This window comes from Salvelinus sp. IW2-2015, linkage group LG18 (genome assembly GCF_002910315.2).
Source record: "Salvelinus sp. IW2-2015 linkage group LG18, ASM291031v2, whole genome shotgun sequence".
Taxonomy (NCBI): Eukaryota; Metazoa; Chordata; class Actinopteri; order Salmoniformes; family Salmonidae; genus Salvelinus; species Salvelinus sp. IW2-2015.
Genome location: NC_036858.1, coordinates 27726275 through 27749745, shown reverse-complemented (window position 1 = coordinate 27749745; position 23471 = coordinate 27726275). Strand labels below are relative to the sequence as shown.

The 23471-nt window shown below is 43.3% G+C and overlaps 1 protein-coding gene across 1 annotated transcript; it reads left to right on the top strand.

Annotated features, from left to right (window-relative positions):
* The first annotated feature begins 4532 nt into the window (after positions 1-4532).
* fignl1 (fidgetin-like 1) lies at positions 4533-16592 on the top strand. The gene is made up of 2 exons (XM_024007375.2): positions 4533-4700; positions 13484-16592. Exons 1-2 carry the CDS (start codon positions 4622-4624, stop codon positions 15442-15444), a joined length of 2040 nt encoding a protein of 679 aa, XP_023863143.1. The 5' UTR covers positions 4533-4621; the 3' UTR covers positions 15445-16592.
* Positions 16593-23471: the final 6879 nt, after the last annotated feature.

Genomic DNA, 23471 nt, shown 5'->3' with positions numbered 1-23471 from the left:
ACACAGCCTGTCAGCCTGCTCTGTAGTGTCCACGCAGTCCTAAATCCAGTGCTGGGACCCTTTAAACAGCCACCGTTGTCATTTTTTGTCTTTGATCATCATGTCTTGTCCCTGTGCTTCCCTCTGCTGGTCTTATTAGGTTCTTTCCCTCTTTCTATCCCTCTCTCTCCCCCTTCCTCTTTCCCTCTCTCGCTCTTCTCTCTCTATCGTTCCGTTCCTGCTCCCAGCTGTTTCTCATTCTCCTAACGACCTCATTTACTCTTTCACACCTGTCCCCTATTTTGCCCTCTGATTAGAGTCCCTATTTCTCCCTCTGTTTTCCGCTTCTGTCCTTGTCGGATTCTTGTTTGATGTTTGCTGTTTTCGTGTCCTTGTTCCGCCCTGTCTGTTTTTTTGCCTTCTTCAGATGCTGCGTGTGAGCAGGTGTCTATGTCAGCTACGGCCTGTGCCTTCCTAAAGCGACCTGCAGTCTGTGGTCGCGTCCCCAGTCGTTCCTCTCTATTGACGAGAGGATTTCAGTTTCCTGTTTTGGATTTACCATGATAATAATCCAGGAGAATCATTATTTGTTTAATACTGGATATAAGACTCTGTTTCTATTACGTCGCTTTTGGGTCCTCATTCACCAGCATAACACCACCCCAACCACTCGAAGGCATCCGCATGGTACTTAAGCACACGTTGCCGCTTTTTGTATCACATTGCAATGATAAAACTGGGGGGGACAAAAAAGCAATTTCAGAATGTTGTGAGGGGGACATGATCCCCCATCCACAGTGAAAGTTGCGCTCCTGTCAAAAACGTACAGAATGTTTTAAGAAAGCATTGCGTTCAGTACAAACCAGTCTGCAACGTTACAAACGTTCAAGCTAACTGAACGCACCCATGGTGTGGTGCCTAGTTGAAGCAAAATCCTGCAGTACCTGCGGCATTCCAGGAACAGGGTTGCCTAACCCTGCTCCAGGGTCCTGTGGTGAACGGACTGCTGTGCAAGGTATTGGGCAACAGCTTTCTTCCAGGGCCCAATATCACAAAGTGTCTTAGAGTAATCAAATCAATAACTTGCTAACACCAGACATTTATATATTAGCCCTTATTGAGACTCACTTAGATAATTAATTTGATGATACATCCGTAGCAATACAAGGATATAACATCTATAGAAGAGACAGAAATGCTTATGGGGGATGTGTTGCTGTATATATTCAGAGCCATATCCCTGTAATGCTTAGAGAATATATTATGTCAAGTGTTAGTGAAGTGTTGTGGTTGCAGGTTGACTTGGCACACTCCAGCTTTTTCTATTGGGGTGTTGTGCTAACAGTCAGTAAGTACATTTATTTTATTTTTTTATTTCACCTTTATTTAACCAGGTAGGCTTTAAGAACAAGTTCTCATTTGCAATTGCGACCTGGCCAAGATAAAGCATAGCAATTCGACACCATACAACACACAGTTACACTGGAATAAACAAAACATACAGTCAATAATACAGTAGAAAAATAAGTCTATATACAATGTGAGCAAATGAGGGTGAGATAAGGGAGGTAAAGGCAAAAACAAGGCCATGGTAGCGAGGTAAATACAATATTACATTTACATTACATTTAAGTCATTTAGCAGACCTCTTATCCAGAGCGACTTACAAATTGGTGCATTCACCTTATGACATCCAGTGGAACAGCCACTTTACAATAGTGCATCTAAATTCTTTTAAGGGGGGGGGGGGGGGGGGGGGGGGGTGAGAAGGATTACTTTATCCTATCCTAGGTATTCCTTAAAGAGGTGGGGTTTCAGGTGTCTATATATAGCAAGTAAAACACTGGAATGGTAGATTTGCAGTGGAAGAATGTGCAAAGTAGAAATAGAAATAATGGGTGCAAAGGAGCAAAATAAAAATACAGTAGGGGAAGAGGGTAGTTGTTTGGGCTAAATTATAGATAGGCTATGTAAAGGTGCAGTAATCTGTGAGCTGCTCTGACAGCTGGTGCTTAAAGCTAGTGAGGGAGATAAGTGTTTCCAGCTTCAGAGATTTTTGCAGTTCGTTCCAGTCATTGGCAGCAGAGAACTGGAAGGAAAAACAACCAAAGGAGGAATTGGCTTTGGGGGTGACCAGTGAGATATACCTGCTGGAGCGCGTGCTACGAGTGGGTGCTGCTATGGTGACCAGTGAGCTGAGATAAGGCGGGGCTTTACCTAGCAGAGACTTGTAGATAACCTGTAGCCAGTGGGTTTGGCGACGAATATGAAGCGAGGGCCAGCCAACGAGAGCATACAGGTCGCAGTGGTGGGTAGTTATGGGGCTTTGGTGACAAACAGATGGCACTGTGATAGACTGCATCCAATTTGTTGAGTAGAGTGTTGGAGGCTTTTTGTAAATGACATTGCCGAAGTCAAGGATCGGTAGGATAGTCCGTTTTACGAGGGTATGTTTGGCAGCATGAGTGAAGGATGCTTTGTTGCGCAATAGGAAGCTGATTCTAGATTTAATTTTGGATTGGAGTTGCGAGTTTGCAGTCTAACCAGACACCTAGGTATTTGTAATTGTCCACATATTCTAAGTCAGAACCGTCCAGAGTAGTGATGCTGGACGGGTGGGCAGGTGCGGGCAGCGATCGGTTGAGAAGCATGTATTTAGTTTTACTTGCATTTAAGAGCAGTTGGAGGCGACGGAAGAAGAGTTGTAATGGCATTGAAGCTCGTCTGGAGGTTAGTTAACACAGTGTCCAAAGAAGGCCAGAAGTATACAGAATGGTGTCGTCTGCATAGAGGTGGATCAGAGAATCACCAGCAGCAAGAGCGACATCATTGATGTAACATGAGAAAAGAGTCGGCCAGAGAATTGACCCCTGTGGCACCCCCATAGAGACTGCCAGAGGTCCGGACAACAGACCCTCCAATTTGACACACTGAACTCTGTCTGAGAAGTAGTTGGTGAACCAGGCGAGGCAGTCATTTGAGAAACCAAGGCTGTTGAGTCTGCCGATAAGAATGTGGTGATTGACAGAGTCGAAAGCCTTGGCCAGGTCGATGAATACGGCTGCATAGTTTGTCTTTTATCGATGGCGGTTTTGATATCGTTTAGGACCTTGAGCGTGGCTGAGGTGCACTCATGACCAGCTTTCTGGAAACCAGATTGCATAGCGGAGAAGGTACGGTGGGATTCAAAATGGTTGGTGATCTGTTTGTTAACTTGGCTTTCGAAGACCTTAGAAAGGCAGGGTAGAATAGATATAGGTCTGTAACAGTTTGGGTCTAGTGTCTCCCCCTTTGAATAGGAGGATGACCGCGGCAACTTTCCAATCTTTGGGGATCTCAAACGATACAAAAGAGAGGTTGAACAGGCTAGTAATAGGGGTTGCAACAATTGTGGCGGATAATTTTAGAAATAGAGGGTCCAGATTGTCTAGCCCGACTGATTTGTAGGGGTCCAGATTTTGCAACTCTTTCAGAACATCAGATAGAGGACTCATCTTTGTATCTGTGCCATTATAGCATCTGTGACAGCATTGAGGCTATCTCGATTTAAAAAATAGTCAATTTTATTCTTCTTTATTTTTTCTTTATTTATCATAGGAATCCCCACCCAGTTGACTACTTTAAAATCGTGGAAGCCCTCAATGGCAATGTCCATGCTAAAATGTGTTTTATAAACTGGGTGGGTCGAGCCCTGAATGCTGATTGTCAGACAGCCGTGTACCACGGGTATGACAAAACATTTCCTTTCACTGCTCTAATTACATTGGTAACCAGTTTAAAATAGCAATAAGGCACCTCAGGGGTTTGTGATATATGGCCAATATACCACGGCTAGGGGCTGTGTCCAGGCACCCCGCATTGCGTTGTGCYTAAGAACAGCTTTTAGCCATTGTATATTGGCCATATACCACACCTCCTCTGGCCTTATTGCTTAAGGGTGCATTCGTAAATTTCCTCTGGCTATCTACTCCGATTTCTGATCACTCTAATCTGAGTGTGCCAGAGCGCAGAATAACTGATGAGTTGAACATGGCTGGTGTCAGTAAACATCGGCAAAGAGTTAGCACAGTTACAGTCACAGTCAAGTCAACGCTCTGGATAACATGAAAACAGCCTAACCAGCTCTGTTAGGGCAAGTAAAATGGTCAAAGTGAGGTGTTCTCTCATTTATGTCTGGAAGTAGCTAACAAGCTAGCTAACTTTAGCCAGTTAGCTTGGGTGCTTAACTGCAGTTGTGATGTCAGAACACTCGAATGTACGCTCTGAGAGCAAAAACGCTCTGAATTTACGAACGGACAATCTGATAATTATCTGAATTTACGCCCTCTGGCACTCCACAGTGAAATATCTTTGACAAGTCCCCTATCTGTTGCTATGACAACGGGCTATAAAGTCGTTTTCCCCCCAAAGTTGCCAAAATGCCTCGTGCGTCCACTTATATCAGTCCATTCGTAACAACCTAACCATTACGAAACTTATATTCGAACAAATAAACCTCACGTAGCAATATATGTTATTGTTGACCAAATTCGAAATTCATTTACCTCCATACAACATTTCGTCACTTCGTGGGCGGAGTAAAACCTCTCGCTTCTCCTCTTCCTATGGACGGGAAGCATTGTTGTACCAGCTGGGCCTGTGAATGGGATATAACCACTTTTCCATGGTGCAAAAAGTTATTCTCTATTTTTCCAGCTACAACTGTTTGTTACGTATCTGTGGTAAGTCGAGATCTGTCTAGCACGCCAGTTAAATTTGTAAATTAGCTAGCTTAGCTAGCTAACTAGCTAGAAGATACCGATCCTACCGCGCTTGTTTACGACGTGCACTGGGTCAGAACGCAATCATTGTTACATTACATTAAGACACCGTGGATCCGACGCGTACCTCAATGCAGGGATGGGATATGCCACTGTACTCCAAATGTTACCTTTATCCACACTGCTCCATCGAGAAGATTGAAATACTGCTTGCCACTATGTGAACAGAATAAGCAGTTATTTTTGATTAAACTGTCCATTTTCCTAGCCTGGTCGCCTGCAAAATGTGCCCGCTAAATTTACAGTTCATCTTGTTTCAGTCGCGCTGCACTTCGTTATCCAGCCAGGTGTTACGAAAATATGCTCGGAGCGAGTAAAAAAAAAAGACAACCTTGAACACAAATTATAACAGTAATTTAGGGGACCGTGACGCCGAGACTAGTGGGTAAATATTTTCCAAAAACATTATCTTCCACTTTCGGACGTTATATTCATAATCCCAACTGGAGTTCGGAAATGTGCCATATGGCTAAGATGTGAAGTTCGCTACTTGACATGACACATTGAATAAGTGAAGTAATGTGACGTTCTCTTCAACACRAACTGGACTCGGGGGTAGATCCAGGACACTCAAATTAGTATATGTTATGTTTGGTATATTTACAGTGTTTGGTATATTTCGTAATAGACAGAACGTCTGCGCCCCGCCCGCCTTGGGGGGGGGGGAAATATCCCATTATCACCTTGACTCACAGCAAAAACGTTACCTTTTTCAAACACAATTTTCTTGTTCTGTGCAGTTTTGGAAATTGCATTGCCTAATACAGACAGAAGCATGTCTGTTCCACMWAATATATAATCAAATATTTTATTTTCTCCGCATGATTGTTGATGACACTCCGATGTTCCGATGAAGGGAATTAAATAGTCAAATAATGCGCTCAACTCAGACAGCGGTGTGTAGCCTACTGTAGCTGCTGGCAAAGTAATTCAAAGCCTATACTGTGTCACTCAGGATGTAACTTTCCAGTGCTACTATTTTTTGCAATGTAATGTTACTAAAACAAAATCAGACAACCCCATAGTAGAATAGTTTACATATTTACCTAGTCGGCTTGTTGTGTGTGCTATGCGAGATAAATATTKTTCTTGAGACGCATTTAATGCTAGAGGCATCTTGTCTTCTTGAGACGCATTTAATGCTAGAGGCATAGGAAAGAAACATGTGTTCAAGCAGTCAATGCACAACAATTCTTAAAGAAAACAGCAGGAAAACACTTTTGAAAGCAGTTTTGGCCTTTGTTTTTGTTTTTTTAAGGGGGGGGATCCCAGTTTTACATTGCTACCACGTTTATTCCTATACTCATTCAATTGTGGCATTCAAGAATGGTTTAAGGTGGCAGCAGACTCTATGTTGCGTTCCACCCAGAGAGGAAGTCTGTTTTGTGTAGTGTATATCCACTGGGGGCTTGGGGAGCCAAGGTAGTTTACCATTCAAGAGGGGCTGAGGCACTCTTTGACTCTAGCTAGCGAAGGCGTTTGAACTTCCGGATCTGGTATTATATGTCTGTTTACAAATGCTAGTTGCAAGCCAGACTAGTCTGGTGTTCTATGCTTAATGACACTACTTTTACTTTTGACACTACTACCTTTGACACTACTACTACTCTATGCTTAATGACATTTTCAATACTTTCGGATGTCGGTTGCCAGATTTGCCGACTTGCTTCAGCGACTTGCCCCATACATCTCGCACGAGAGAATTCACAGCTTGCCTGTAAGTGCTGCAGAAAGGCTGTCTGTGACCCTTTGGGTTTTTAGCGAGTGGCAGAACACAGAAAAGTATCGCTGAGAGTTATAAGTTAGGAATCTCAACAGTTTGTGCCATCGTCATGGAAGTGTGCCACACTATCTGGCATGTCCCGAAGGAAGATTTTGTTGCTTAATGGGCAGAAATTGCCAGAGGTTCGGGGTACTGCTGGAATGATCCGTTTTGTGCATGAGCTGTCGACAGAAAACATGTTCAGATCCGAGATCCGGCAAGCTCGGGCAGCGATTACTACAACTAAAATCAATTTTTCTCAATGGTCCTGATGGCAGTCTGCGATGCAAGGTACCAACCATATCCAGGTAAGATGCGCTAAATACATGTGACTATATACATATGTGAAAATTATACCAATATAAACGTTGTAATGATATGCCTCACATAAAAGTGATCTGGCATCCCTATAAGAGGATGGGTCCTATGTCCAAAGTATAGGCCACACAGTTATGACAGTACACATTTGATAGCTTTCATGGTCCTTTTCAATACTAATGGTAACCCTTTTATTCAAAGGTTCTTCTGGCCTTGATGACGCCAAGAAGATCTACAACTATTGCCACTCAGGAGCCAGAATAATTTCAAAGAACTGCTTTGGGATCCTTGCTGCAAGATGGAGGATCCTGGGATGAGCCCTTGAGGTTGCCCCAGACAAAGCTGAGACCATTGCGAAGGCATGTGTGGCCTTCCACAACTACCTTTGCACCACAGACACTGACAACACAACACAGATTCATCAACACGGTACATCCACCTCACATTTGTTGACCACTCCACACCCACTGTGTGGGACCTACTTCCAGAGCAGTGGAGACAAGGTTGTACAAGGCGACACCAGCTTCCTGGACCCAAGAAACATGTCGGCAGAAAGGGCAACCAGAGTTGCAATAGACGTGTGCAACAACACAAAGGACTACATCCACACACCAGTTGGTCAAGTGTCTTTCCAGGATGCTGCTTTCACACATGGAACCCTACAGTAAATGTTGGAGTGTGGTTTTGAAACATGTCCACAAGTACAGTACCAGTCAAAAGTTTGGACACACTTACTTATTCAAGGGTTTTTCTTTATTTTTACTATTTTCTACATTGTAGAATAATAGTGAAGACATCAAAACTATGAAATAACACATATGGAATCATGTAGTAACCAAAAAAGTGTTAATCAAATCAAAATATATTTTATATTCTTCAAAGTAGCCACCCTTTGGTTTTATGACAGATTTGCACACTCTTGGCATTCTCTCAACCAGCTTCACCTGGAATGCTTTTCTAACATTCTTGGAGTTCCCACATATGCTGAGCACTTGTTGGCTGCTTTTCCTTCACTCTGCGGTCCAACRTATCCCAAACCATCTCGATTGGTTTGAGGTCGGGTGATTGTGGAGTCCAGGTCATCTGATGCAGCACTCCGTCACTCTCCTTATTGATCAAATAGCCCTTACTTAGCCTGGAGGTGTGTTGGGTCATTGTCCTGTTGAAAAACAAATGATAGTCCCACTAAGCGTAAACCAGATGGGATGGTGTATCGCTGCAGAATGCTGTGGTATCCATGCTGGTTAAGTGTGCCTTGAATTCTAAATAAATCACAGACGGTACCACCAGCAAAGCACCATCACACCTCCATGCTTCACTGTGGGAACCACACATGCAGAGATATGTTCATCTGCTCTGCGTCTCACAAAGACATTGCGGTTGGAACCAAAAATCTCAAATTTCCACCAGTGTAATGTCCATTGCTTGTGTTTCCTGGCCCAAGCAAGTCTCTTCTTATTATTGGTGTCCTTTTAGTAGTGTTTTCTTTGCAGCAATTTCACCATGAAGGCCTGATTCAAACAATCTCCTCTGAACAGTTGATGATGAGTTGTGTATGTTACTTGAACCCTGTGAAGCATTTATTTGGGCTGCAATCTGAGGTGCAGTTAACTCTAATGAACTTATKCTCTGCTGCAGAGGAGACTCTGGGTCTTCCTTTCCTGTGTCGGTCCTCATGAGAGCCAGTTTCYTCATAGTGTTTGATGGTTTTTGTGACTGCACTTGAAGAAACTTTCAAAGTTCTTAATTGTCCACATTGACTGACCTTCATGTCTTGAAGTAATGAAGGACTGTTGTTTCTCTTAGCTTATTTGAGCTGTTCTTGTCATAATATGGACTTGGTCTTTTACCAAATAGGGTTATCTTCTGTATACCGCCCCTTCTTTGTGACAGCACTGATTGGTTCAAATGCATTAAGTTCCACAAATTAACTTTTAACAAGGCACACCTGTTAATTCAAATGCCTTCCAGGTGACTACCTCATGAAGCTGGTTAAGAGAATGCCAAGAAAGCTTTTCATATTTTTTGAGAGACTCTCAAGGCATTTACCTTAACTTGGGTCGTGTCATGGCCTTTCAATGAGATCTTTCCTGCTATGTTAAATGGGTGAGAATGGCTGTCCAGCTGTAGATAGTAAGGCTAGACCCCCAAGTCCTCATCTACATAGCTTATGTACAAAGCAGTACAATTTTACTGAGTGACTGATTCAAACACAATTACAAATAACCAGACAAATACTTTTTAAGATATGTATTTACTATCACCAGAGAGAAATAGTGCAATGTAATACACTGGGGGGGACAAGTTAGCCCCCCCCCCAGTAAATTTCCCACCACCATAACGTGTGAATAAGAAAAAGAAAGCATGGAACATTTTTTGCAGTGAGACAAATGGGAGATGTTGATCAGCAGTAATAGACACCATCCATGGTACTATGACATCGTAGATGGCCTTTGCTGGACTCTGCTGCTGTTTCTGTAACTCCTGCTATCATTTCTTTAAGTCATCCACCTGCTGCTTAATGTCGGTGTCCAAAGGATCCTCAGCTGCAGTGGCAATTTTAGCATGTAAATCTTGGTGGGGCAAACTCTAGAACATTTTTTTTAGATGCATGCCATTAAAGCCACTACACAACACTAAACCATATATTCATTGCACTATAATCGTGACAAACGGTGCCCACAAACTGTTAGGGCCTACATAAAGCAGAGCCTTTTCTGGCAGCAAAACAGTTCATTCAGCCTCATTTACTGCCTTAAAAAAAAAACAGCTGATATGGCTGACTTGCCTAAGCAAATGTGGTTTTTACTGACAATTGAGATGTACAAACTATGGCATAAGGGAACGACAAGCGGATAAGAGGCAATCCGTAATTTCGATTTAAGATGTTAATGAGCGAGCTAGGACYGATTCAGTCAATATAACTATTTGTTCAGCACTTTTGAAATGTACAGCGACAGAATTCAGAACATGGGCCGTTCTTACAGTATTCCCCCAGGGGGCACCAAGTCAGAATCGTAGGATAAATAAAGGAGGCATATAAGCAGACAATGYAAGCTCTTACAATATTCAATAATTTGTCATCAAAGTCTGGCATTCTCTGGATTTATGGTGCTTTCAAGACAACTGGGAACTCTGGGGGGGACCAAAAAAACTAGGTCGAATAATGATGTCTGTGATCTTTAGGTCGGAGCTCCAGAAAGAAGCCGAAATTGGATGACCGTTTTCCCCGAGTTCCCAGTTGTCTTGAACTCACTGAAGTCTGAGATTTCCGAGTTTCCAGTTGTTCCACACTGCTCTAAGCTCCGTCGGCCCTCTTTGCTATCGTCTATAGACCCCTTTTTTAAAGGCGCTGCATGGTCATTCCGACGTCTGCATTGGCCGTGCAGCATTTACGGTGATATTACCTCTGCAGAAGTCAGGGCATTCATACTTCTTGCGCAGTGCAGAGCTGTTTGTTCATACCGGACCTCTCGCCCTCACCTACCGTTAACCAATCATGTCAACGCGGAGCTATACGGAGCCCTTCACAATGTAAAAAAAATTGAGAGGGACACGGCGATACAGTACGGAGCACCATTCGGCCTCTGTGTTCCTCTGGAGGCTTGGTAATTGCGTCACACCATCCATACGGCGCAGCCGACCACATTTTCGGATCAAGCATAAATTGTCTGTTAGGCGCAGCTGCGTCAGAGTTCTTAAAGGGGAAATTACTTCTTAAAAGGGCATACAGTGCCTTCAGAAAGTAATCATACCCTATGACTTATTCCATATTTTGTTACAGCCTGAATCCAAAATGTATAAAAATATTTAAAAAATCTCACCCATCTACACACAATACCCCATAATGACGAAGTGAAAACATGTTTTTAGATATTTTTGCCAATTTATTYAAAATTAAATACAGAAATGTCTAATTTACGTAAATATTCACACCCATGATTCAATACATGTTAGAATCACCTTTGGCAGTGACTACAGCTGTGAGTCTTTCTGGGTAATACTCTTAAGAGCTTTGCACAGTTGGATTGTACAATATTTGCCAATTATTATTTTCAAAATTCTTCAAGCTTTGTCAAATTGATTGTTGATCATTGCTAGACAACCATTTAAGTCTTGCCATAGATTTTCAAGCAGATTTAAGTCAAAACTAACACTCTGGAACATTCACTGTCTTCTTGGTAAGGAACTCCAGTGTAGATTTGGCCTTGTTTTAGTTTATTGTCCTGCTGAAAGGTTATTTAATCTCCCAGTGTCTTGTGGAAAGACTGAACCAGGTTTTCCTCCAGGATTCTGTGCTCAGCTTCATTACATTTCATTTTTTTATCCTGAAACTCACCAGTCCTTAACTATTACAAGCATACCCATAACATGATACAGCCACCACTATGCTTGCAAATATGGAGAGTGGTACTTAGTGTTGTATTGGATTTGCCCCAAACATAGCACTTTGTATTCAGGACAAAAAGTTACTTGCTTTGCCAGATATTTTGCAGTATTTTTGCAAAAAGGATGCATGTTTTGGAATATTTGTTTATTTTGTACAGTCTTCATTCTTTTCCCTCTGTCAATTATGTTAGTTTTGTGGAGTAACTACAATGTTGATCCATCCCCAGTTTTCTCCTATCACAGCAATTGAACCCTGTAACTGTTTTAAAGTCACCATTGGCCTAATGGGGAAATGTCTGGGCGGTTTCCTTCCTCTCCGTCAACTGAGTTAGGAAGGACGCCTGTATCTTTGTAGTGACTGGGTGTATTGGTATTCCATCCAAAGTGTAATTAATAATGTCACCATGCTCAAAGCGATATTCAATGTCTGCTTTATTTTTTTTACCCATCTACCAATAGTTGTCCTTTGCGAGGCATTGGGAAACCTCCCTGGTCCTTGTTGAATCTGTGTTTGAAATGCACTGCTTGTCAGAGGGACCTTACAGATATGTGTGGGTACAGAGATGYGGTGGTCATTAAAAAATCATGTTAAACACTATTATTGCACAGAGTGAGTCCATGCAAAATATTATGTGACTTGTTAAGCACATTTTTATTCCTGAACTTATTTTGGCTTGCTATAACYGGCTGAATAATCTTTTCTTTTTTTAAATTCGCCTTTGATTTAACCAGGTAGGCTAGTTGAGAACAAGTTCTCATTTACAACTGCGATCTGGCCAAGATAAATCAAAGCAGTTTGACACATACAACAACACATGGAATAGACAAACATAGTCAATAATAAAGTCTATATACTTTGTGTGCAAGGGAGGTAAGGCAATAAATAGGCCATGGTGGCGAAGTAATTACAATATACCAATTAACCACTGGAGTGAATAGATGTGCAGAAGATGAATGTGCAGGTAGAGATACTGGGGTGCAAAGGAGCAAGATAAATAAATACAGTATTGGGATGAGGTAGTTGGATGGGCTATGTAAAGGTGCAGTGATCTGTGAGCTGCTCTGACAGCTGGTGCTTAACTAGTGAGGGAGAAATGAGTCTCCAGCTTCAGTGATTGTTTTTTATTTTTTGCAGTTTGTTCCAGTCATTGGCAGCAGAGAACTGGAAGGAAYGGGGGAATAGGCTTTGGGGGTGACCTGTGAGATATACCTGCTGGAGCGTGTGCTAGGGGTGGGCYCTGCTATGGTGACAAGTGAGCTGAGATAAGGCGGGGCTTTACCTAGCAAAGACTTGTAGATGTCCTGGAGCCAGTTGGTTTGGCGATGAATATGAAGCGAGGGCCAGCCAACGAGAGCGTACAGGTCGCAGTGGTGGGTAGTATATGGGGCTTTGGTGACAAAACGGATGGCACTGTGATAGACTGCATCCAATTTGTTGAGTGTTGGAGGCTATTTTGTAGGTGACATCGCCGAAGTCGAGAATCGGTAGCTTTCTATAGCTACTATGCTTCAGCAGTTGGTTACAGGTGACAGAGCAATCTTTGTAATAGTAATAAGCGTTGTTACAATGTGGTTCAATGGGAAATAATGTTAGTTTTCCCCAATTTCGTTGAGGGGAATTCCGTCTTATGACGAGTATGTATTTATTTGTGGATGTCAATCATCAATTTCGTATGATATGTTACTACAAATTGCAATTCGTATAATATGTTACGAAGTCCAATTTGTTGTAGCCAACATTAGCTAGGTGGTTTTCTGGCTAATGCTAACGTTAGCTAGGTGGATAATGTTAGCTAGGTTAGGGGTTAACGTTAGGCGTTTGGTTAAGGCTAGGGGAAGGGTTAACTAACATGCTAGTAGTTTTAAAGTAGCTGAAAAGTAATAAGTTGCTAAAGTTGTCTGTGATGAGATTCGAACGGGCAACCTTTGGGTTGCAAGACATTTGCGTTATACGCCCACCCTGACCAACCACCCTCTTTCGTTTTTGCCTTAAGTAACCTTCTGTCTTAATGTAACCATACCAAACGTAACATATCATACTAATGAGTGTCCCAGATTTACTATGTTAAGTCTAGTCTATGAGACCAGGCTGTCAACACAACTTACTGAGGCTCATGGAATTTATAAAATGACTGTTCTCTGTGTGTTATTGTTTGCCTGGCTGCTTCTTGGGTCATGCATTTTTAATGAGTCCTGTCCCCCATTTCTCAAACAGGTTGGAGCACGCCAGGCATGAGTGGTGCACACCTAGGCGAGTGGCAGAGGAGGTCCTTTGACATTTCATCTGGCACCTGCGCACCTGAGCAGACGGCAGACGCCTATCGGGCGCACATCCTCGCCATTCAATATGCATGGGCGAGCTCCCAGCTCTCTCAGGCCGGCACGGCCAGCCTGCTCAGGACTTACTCTGAGCGCTATGCCGCAGTGCTGGACTCGGACGACCCTCGCACAGGGCTTAACAACTATGCAGAGAGCGCACTGCACCTGGCCCGCAGTCAGAGGAACCACAGTGACAAATGGGAGTCGTCCCTGACAACTGCGAATGTGCTGGAGCTGCCGTGCGTGCAGAAGATGATTCAGGCTGGGACAGGGGGTGGAAAGTCCCTGGTGGCACCTGCAGATGTTGACGTCACTGTTGGACAAGAGAGCAGAGGCAGCTCCCTGCCTGTTGTTTCCTCCACTGGACTCAGAGCTGCAGAGCCTCCATTCAAACCCCTGGGACCCACATCATGGCCAAAGGCTGCGGGCAACAGCACTTTCAGCAATTTACAGAGTATTACTGCAGAGAGACCAAGAGGCCCTGAGGGATTCCCCAGCCACCCCAATTCCTCTGCTGGCCCCTCAGGAAGTGGTCAGTCTCTGTTTGGCCAGTACTCCTCAGCTCCACCACATCCAAACCCAGGCCCTGAAGCGAACCAGTCTGTCTTCTTCAACTCTAACCCCTCCAAGAGGAAGACATTCTATAACTCCTGTGGAGAGAGTGGCAGAGGGGGGGCATCTAGAGGGCAAGACCAAAGTGGTGGTGGCACTAACTTCAAAACGGCAAGGGAGCAGTTTATTGTTGATCAGCAGAAAAAGCACTCCCACCAGCCCCAGAGAGCTCAGCAGCCCCCTGGGACGGTGGTTGCCATGGGGAATGCCACGAAGAAGTCACTGGGGGCCAACAGGCCACGGGGGACATTTTCCAAATTTGTGTCCCCAATGCCAAGGCAAGAGGACAAGGAGGGTGGGGTCGGGAGCAACAATGCCCAGGAGACTCAGCCAGTAGACGAGCGTCTGAAAAACTTTGAGCCAAAGATCATCGAGCTGATCATGAGTGAAATTATGGACCACGGGCCGCCCGTAGCCTGGGATGACATTGCTGGCCTGGAGTTTGCCAAAGCCACCATCAAGGAGATTGTTGTGTGGCCTATGCTCCGGCCTGACATCTTCACTGGCCTCCGTGGTCCACCCAAAGGCATCCTCCTATTCGGGCCCCCGGGGACAGGAAAAACTCTGATTGGGAAGTGCATCGCTTGCCAGTCAGGCGCCACCTTCTTCAGCATCAGCGCCTCCTCTCTCACCTCAAAGTGGGTGGGGGAGGGAGAGAAAATGGTGAGAGCACTCTTCGCCATTGCCCGCTGCCACCAGCCAGCAGTCATCTTCATCGACGAGATAGACTCTCTGCTGTCCCAGCGTACGGACGGGGAGCACGAGTCATCCCGGCGGATAAAGACTGAGTTCCTGGTTCAGTTGGACGGGGCGGCCACCTCAGCCGACGACCGCATCCTGGTGGTGGGGGCCACCAACCGCCCTCAGGAGATAGACGAGGCGGCTCGGCGCCGCCTTGCCAAACGCCTCTACATCCCCCTTCCCGAGGCAGCCGCAAGACGGCAGATAGTCTCTAGCCTCATGGCCTGCGAGAAAAGCCAGCTGGAAGAGGAAGAGCTGGAGAACGTGGTCACAGGGACGAAGGGCTTTTCCGGGGCCGATATGACAGGACTGTGCCGGGAGGCAGCGCTAGGCCCCATCCGGAGCATCCAGCTCAGTGACATTGCCACCATCACCCCCGACCAGGTGCGGCCCATCCTCTACTGTGACTTCCAGGAGGCCCTGAGGGTCGTGAGGCCCAGCGTCTCAGCCAAAGACCTGGAGCTCTATGAGGAGTGGAACAATACTTTTGGTTGTGGTCGTTGATCAGGGAAGCAGTAATGACTCGCATTATACATATTAGCCTATATTTGCCATTTACTGCTGTTGGGGATATATTTAGATTATGTTGAGTAAATAAAATTGCATTTTAGATTTCCCGCAACAGACTCCACCATAAAATGAGACTATTTTAATAATCTGTCTATGTTAACTTGATTTCTCATTTACTAATCCATGGCACAATGTTTATTTCCAAATATAGGCTATTTGTTTTTCTACACTGTTGATTCACTAAATAAGATATTGGTGTAAGTAATATGTTCCTAATAAATTTGCTAAATGTTTTCTATTGCGTTGCACAGCAAACGGGTTTTCCTTTGTAACACAGAGAGGAAATGTGACTGTTTTTCTGAGGACGGATTACGGGAAATATTCCCTATTCACTCCATTAGCTAGCTACCTGTTTATCCAAAGCAGATAATCAGGCCTACGTCAGCTTTCATTTTCTTGTCATCATCAATGTTTGTTAAATGAGGTCTAGTGTCTCCCTGTCACTTGCATATCTTCATCCCTTACAGTTTACATTCAAACTCGACCGTGATCTGGCAAAATTACTCCACCTCAAAAATTCCATTTGACGAAAGCAGACCTGCCAACACGCACGCATTTTGCGTACCAACTACGCAATTCTCTGTCCGGGTATGCAGGTACGAGATCCGAGTAAAAAGTACGCCGAAATGAATAGGGCCTGATTTATTTATTTTTATTTTATTTACATTTTAATAAAAAATAAATCCACTGAGTAAATCTAACATCCGGATTCTCGAGCTGCAACACACAGACMTGTATGGAGTTTGTGTCAACGGACATGGAGATTAAAACATAATTATTCGACGTAGCTACCCGGTGTCTGCGCCTCCTGTTTGTTATGATGCTGAGTTTGCCGAATGTCAACTGTAAGTAAATACATGGAGAAATCCCTTCGACTCCGTGTGTTGTGGAAAGGTAAACACTAATGGTTTCAAGCTAACGTTAGTGAACATAAGATGGAAATTCAGTGGGCTCTAAAGTGCCAGCAGTTCACTCGCATTTGCTAGTGAAAGAAATTAAATGGAAATACGAAAAATAACTTCATTTGTGCGAGTGTGATATACAGTACATTTAATTATGCGTCCCATTAGTTGTATTTTCCACGTAACATTACGAGGATCGCACAACCTGGTAGACTGTAACTGTAATTATGATCCGAGTCACAAAAAGCATTACAAAAGTATAATCAAAAATAAATAGAAATATCTTGGCATTAAATGGAGTCGGGAGTTTAGAAGACTGCGCGATGAAGAATGAATGAGTGTCCGGTATTAGCTATAGAGGCAATGCTTCTAAAATGCCTTTGCACTGGATTTGAGATTTTGTCAATTTCGAAAATCTTAATTGATGTATGCGCTGCAAAGAAATACAATGGGAACCTTTACGTAGGCTGAAACACCGGACTCGTCTAGCGAACAGCGTTCAGATTCCATTTGCGGTAACCAGTTTGCGGTCTGTGTCGATGCGATCATTTGTTTTTGTTTGTATGTTTTCAAAATTATTTAGCTTTTAGTGTTGATTAGGAACCGTGTCTAAAACTTGTGAGCTGGCCCTAGTGATTGGCCCTGTTTGTAAGGTGACACGCGTTCCTCTGCTTTAGAGACTAAACTTGGGGGCCAAGGCAAGCTGGATCRGAAGACTTTCTATGCAGATGTCAGAAAATAATTGTATTTTGCAGTAGACAACATGTTGCTGAAATTTACATTTGGAGATGTGCTCCTTCAGCATGCAGTGGTCGCTGACATTGCCAAAAGGCAGACTGCCAAGTTCTCATCCCTCAACTTTTTCATGGCATGCTTTCCCTGCATTATTCCTGAGGGAGCCTCTGTTGATCTGGTGGAAGAGGAGTTTAGACTCTATCAGGCAACAACCTTTGAGCAGAGTCTKGTCAACATGCGCACAGATCAGGCCTAGAGAGAAATCGGCACAATGAAAAGGGGGGGGGGGGGGCTGTGATGCTGGGGATATTGATATTCAGTCTCGTTTCCAAGAACAAAACCCAGTACAGAGCTTCCCTCAGTACAGACATGCTGAGTGCCCTCTTACCAAGAAGGTTTCGACGATTGCCAAAGGAACTGTTTGCCACAGAGAAGTCTACCCTGATGCCCTGCTGCGTAAGGCTAAATCTGCTAGCTACCAGGCAAATCTGTCTAGGAAATGATTTCCTGAACATTTGAAGGTCTCCAGAAGATTTGTTCTCACCCACTGTTTCCTATCATAGCTTTTTCGGTTTTATTATGGGTAACATGTTTATTTGATACTGATGCTCTTCTTCAAACATTTGTTCTTATCATATCAGAGTTTTAATTTTTTTTTATCGTGGATGCGACGTTTGTACATTTTGTACCTAAACAAATAACTTATTATTTGTTTAATAAAATAAAACATCTCCAAGAATAAAGGCCCTTTMTCTTCTTTCTAATTATGTCTTGTTAGTGACTTTTACCATATGTGTAAATGGTATGCTGTCAAGAATACTTGATTTGGTACAATTCTATAATTGCGATCAGACCCACAAACAGCGTGCGCACGAGCGTGCAGGGGAAAGAGAACCCCAATTCGGCGCGTGCTATGCAGGTGAGTTGTATCTCCAATATTTCCGCGTGCGTCTGGTACTCTAAAAAGTTGGACAGGGTTGGCAGGTCTGTGAAAGGCACACGCATACTCTGACAAACTAGCTCTCGTTCAGGCAAATAAGTGCATTCAGGCTATCCGGAAGGCCAAAGTTAGTTACTTTAAGGCGCAGTTCTCTCTCTGTGGATCTAACCCCAAGAAGTTCTGGAAAATGGTTACAGACCTGGAGAATAAACCCTCCCTCTCACAGCTGACCATGTCCCTTAATGTTGATGATGTGGTTGTTACTGACAAAGAGCACATGCCTCCTTGCCCGTCTAACATTTCCTCATCTCCCACCCCTTCTAATGCGACAAGCCCCGATGCTCCTCACTCTTTTCCCCCTGCCCCACTACAAAGTTTCTCCCTGCAGGCGGTCACTGAGTCCAAGGTGCTAAAGGAGCTCCTTAAACTTGACCCCAAAAAACATCTGGATCAGATGGTTTAGACCCTTTCTTCTTTAAGGTTGCTGCCCCTATCATCACAAGCGTATCTCTGACCTTTTTAACCGGTCTCTCCTCTCTGGGGAGGTTCCTATTGCTTGGAAGGCAGCCACGGTGCATCCTTTATTTAAGGGGGAGATCAAGCTGATCCTAACTGTTATAGGCCAATTTCTATTTTGCCCTGTTTATCAAAAGTGTTGGAAAAACATGTCAATAATCAACTGACTGGCTTTCTTCGTGTTTATAGTATTCTCTCTAGTATGCAATTTGGTTTCAGCTCAGGTTATGGATGTGTCACTGCATCCTTAAAGGTCCTAAATTATGTCACTATTGCCTTTTATTCTAAGCAATATTGTGCTGCTATTGTTATTGACTAGTCTAATGCGTTTTGATACGGTAGACAATTCCATTCTTGTGGGAGTATTGGTGTCTCTGCGGGGTCTTTGGCCTGGTTTCCTAACTACCACTCTCAAAGAGTGCAGTGTATAAATTCAGAACATCTGTTGTCTCAGCCACTACCTGTCACCAGGGGAGTACTCCAAGGCTCAATCCTAGGCCCCACTCTCTTCTCAATATACATCAACAACATAGCTCAGGAAGTAGGAAGCTCTCTCATCCATTTATACGCAGATGAAAATCTTATACTCAGCTGGCCCCTCCCCGGCTTTTGTGTTAAACGCTCTACAACAAAGCTGTCTTAGTGTCCAACAGGCTTTCTCTACCCTTAACCTTGTTCTAAACACCTCCAAAACAAAGGTCATGTGGTTTGGTAAGAAGAATGCCCCTCTCCCCACCGGTGTGATTGCTACCTCTGAGGGTTTAGAGCTTGATACAAGTTATTGGGAGTATGGCTAGACACTGTCCTCTCAGCACATATCAAAGCTGCAGGCTAAGGTTAAATCTAGACTTGGTTTCCTCTTTCATAATTGCTCCTCTTTCACCTAGCTGCCAAACTAACCCTGATTCAGATGACCATTCTACCCATGCTAGATTACGGAGACGTAATTTATAGATCGACAGGTAAGGGTGCTCTCGAGCGGCTAGATGTTCTTTACCATTCGGCCATCAGATTTGCCACCAATGCTCCTTATAGGACACATCACTGCACTCTATACTCCTCTGGAAATCGGTCATCTCTGTACACCCGTCGCAAGACCAACTGTCTGATGCTTATTTATAAAACCCTCTTAGGCCTCACTCCCCCCTATCTGAGATACCTACTGCAGCCTTCATCCTCCACATACATCTGTTCTGCCAGTCACATTTTGTTAAAGGTCCCGAAAGAACACACATCCCTGGGTCGCTCCTCTTTTCAGTTCACTGCAGCTAGCGACTGGAACGAGCTGCAACAAACACTCAAACTGGACAGTTTTATCTCTTCATTCAAAGACTCAATCATGGACACTTACTGACAGTTGTGGCTGCGTCYCCTGATGTATTGTTGTCTCTACCTTCTTGCCCTTTGTGCTGTTGTCTATGCCCAATTGTTTGTACCATGTTTTGTGCTGCTGCCATGTTGTGTTGCTACCATGTTGTTGTTGTTGTGTTGCTTCTATGCTGTGTTCTCATGTGTTGCTGCCATGCTATGTTGTTGTCTTAGGTCTCTCTTTATGTAGTGTTGTGGTGTCTCTTGTCGTGATGTGTTGTCCTATATTTTAATTTTTAATCCCCGTCCCCGCAGGAGGCCTTTTGGTAGGCCGTCATTGTAAATAAGAATTTGACTTCAATCAAATAAAAACGAATTCTCAAACGGAGAATCCAAAATGTTCCTGAAACATTGACTTAATTAATGGATGGGAGATTCCTGATCTCATAAGGCTTGCCCACTGATCTGCCTTGTATTGCCTCTGCCTGTCACAGTGACCATACGCTATTAAGCTGGTATGTGACAGGAAACAGGAAAACTGTAATTGAATGTTTCTGTAAGAATCCATATTTTAATGATCACAAAACAAGTACTTTTGGTATCCTGCTCATCTCACTAAGCTATTCAGTTATGTTTCACCAAATGCAAGACTGTCTGTCCTCCCCTTAAAGCTGAAACTTGCCCTCTCTGCCAAGTCTTAGTTCTCCAGATGTACAAGGAGTCAACAGAGATTTTGAATGTAGTTTATCTCCTTTTAAGTTGAATGCCTTTCTGTAAATAGACTGTCACTGGTTGAGAAGGAGACGATTATAGATAGTGCACACAATTTTCATAAAACAATCTTTGAAAAACTGGAAGACCATGAAAAGGTTTCATGTATTTTTCATTATATTTTTGTCAAGTCGCTGATTAATATTTCAGAGTTCTGGGGTTGGCTGCAGTATTGAAACTTTGTAAAATCAGCCAGCAATGCAAGTAGTGCGCACATGCCAGAGGGTTGGTGGAAGCTTGTCAGAACAGCAAGGCTCCCCACAGCTGGACCGGGACAGATACACAGAATTCTTCTGGTGCTGGGATGGCAAATCCAGACACTTGACACGCAGAATAATGTCATATTCTACCATCATYTACAGTGGCAAGAAACAGTATGTGAACCCTTTGGAAATACCTGGATTTCTGCATAAATTGGTCATATAATTTGATCTGATCTTCATCTAGGTCACAACAATAGACAAATACAGTCTTCTTAAACTAATAAAACACATACAATTATATGTTTTCATGTCTTTATTGAACACAATGTGTAAACCTTCACAGTGCAGGGTGYGAAAAGTATGTGAACCCTTGGATTTAATAACTGGTTGACCCTCCCTTGGCAGCAATAACCTCAACCAAACATTTTCTGTAGTTGCGGATCAGACCTGTACAACGGTCAGGAGGAATTTTGGACCATTCCTCTTTACAAAACTGTTTAAGTTCAGCAATATTATTGGGATATCTGGTGTYAACTTCTCTTTTGAGGTAATCTCAGTCGAGTTGAGGTCAGGATTCTGACTGGGCCACTCCAAAAGGCATATTTTCTTCTGTTGAAGCCATTCTGTTGTTGATTTACTTCTGTGTTTTGGGTTGTTATCCTGTTGCATCAGCCAACTTCTGTTGAGCTTCGTTGGCAGACAGATTCTTGCAAAATGTCTTGATAAACTTCGGAATTCATTTTTTCCATTGATGATTGCAAGCTGTKCAGGCCCTGAGGCAGCCCCAAACTGTGATGCTCCCTCCACCATACTTTACAGTTGGGATGAGGTTTTGATGTTGGTGTGCTGTGCCTTTTTTGTTCTCCACACATAGTGTTGTGTGTTCCTTCCAAACAACTCAACTGTAGTTTCATCTGTCCGCAGAATATTTTGGCAGTAGCACTGTGGAACATCCAAGTGCACTTTTGCAAACTTCAGARGGGCAGKAATGTTTTTTTTGGACAGCAGTGGCTTCTTCCGTGGTGTCCTCCCATGAACACCATTCTTGTTTAGTGTTTTACGTATCGTAGACTCYTCAACAGAGATGTTAGCATGTTCCAGAGATTTCTGTAAGTCTTTAGCTGACACTCTGGGATTCTTCTTAACCTCATTGAGCATTCTGCGCTGTGCTCTTGCAGTCATCTTTGCAGGACGGACACTCCTAGGTAGAGTAGCAACAGTGCTGAACTTTCTCCATTTATAGACAATTTGTCTTACCGTGGACTATTGAACATCAAAGCTTTTAGAGATACTTTTGTAACCCATTCCGGCTTTATGCCAGTCAACAATTCTTAATCTTAGGTCTTCTGAGATCTATTTTATTCGAGGCATGGTTCACATCAGGCAATGCTTCTTGTGAATAGCAAACTCACATTTTGTGAGTGTTTTTTATAGGGCAAGGCAGCTCTAAACAACGTCGCCAATCTCTTCTCTTTGATTGGACTCCAGGTTAGCTGGAYTCCAATCAAGGGGTTACAAAAGCTAGGGGTTCACATACTTTTTCTAACCTACAATGTGAATGTTTGAATTATGTATTCAATGTAGACAAAAGTACAATTTGTGTGTTATTAATTTAAGCACACTATGTTTGTCTATTGTTGTGACTTAGATGAAGATCAGATCAAATTTGATAACCAATTTATGCAGAAATCCAGGTAATTCCAAATGGTTCACATACCTTTTCTTGCCACTGTAGCTTTAACAACTTCTAATTCTAGGAATTTTGGGTTGAGTTTTGGCTTTGAATTGAAGTTAAACAGTACTAGGCTACATTACAAAGGAAAAGGACCCTTGTCAAGTTTATTGAAGATGACATAGGTCAAGGGTACTCGACTGCTATTTGAGAAAGTCCGGTCACACAAATGTCCTAGGTGGCAAAGGTCCGGATGTATATTGTCATTTAACGGCGTAGTAATMGGCCCACCTCACACCCTTTTTGTTGGCGGAGAGCATTTTGCCATTTTAAAGCTAATTTCCTGCAATTTTACACATTTTGCCATGGGTCTGAGATAATTATTTTGCAGTTAAAGCWAATTTCCTGCCATTTTGCCATGTCTTATGTGTGTTCATATGATACCTGAGTGACGGGGCACATTTTGGGGTAAATGCCCCTTGTCATGTAATCTGGCCATGATACAAGATTTAGGTAGCTGGTTAGCCTAATTTACTTATCTAGCTAGTAGTCAACTGGACATTTCTGACAGGTTATAAATAGCTCTCTAACGTCTSTCAGTAAATGACATAACTAGATGAAAACTGCCCATGCATTACCAAATTTCAAAATTTCACCTTGTGCGTTCTACGTTTACAAACCTCAATAGCAGTAAATTGAAAAATTGACAGACTGCGGTCTGCCTGTTGAGGTATGGCTAATTTTAAATAAACGTTTTCTTAGTTTTATTTGAGTTGCTGACTGCCAAATAATCTCATACATCCATCTTTCACAGTATTTCTGTCCTTACACTCATCCCAGTTTGAGCTATCACAGCCGCCCACCGTCCATGAAGGTAATCTAAACCTGTGAACACCAGTCTAACATTTGCACTC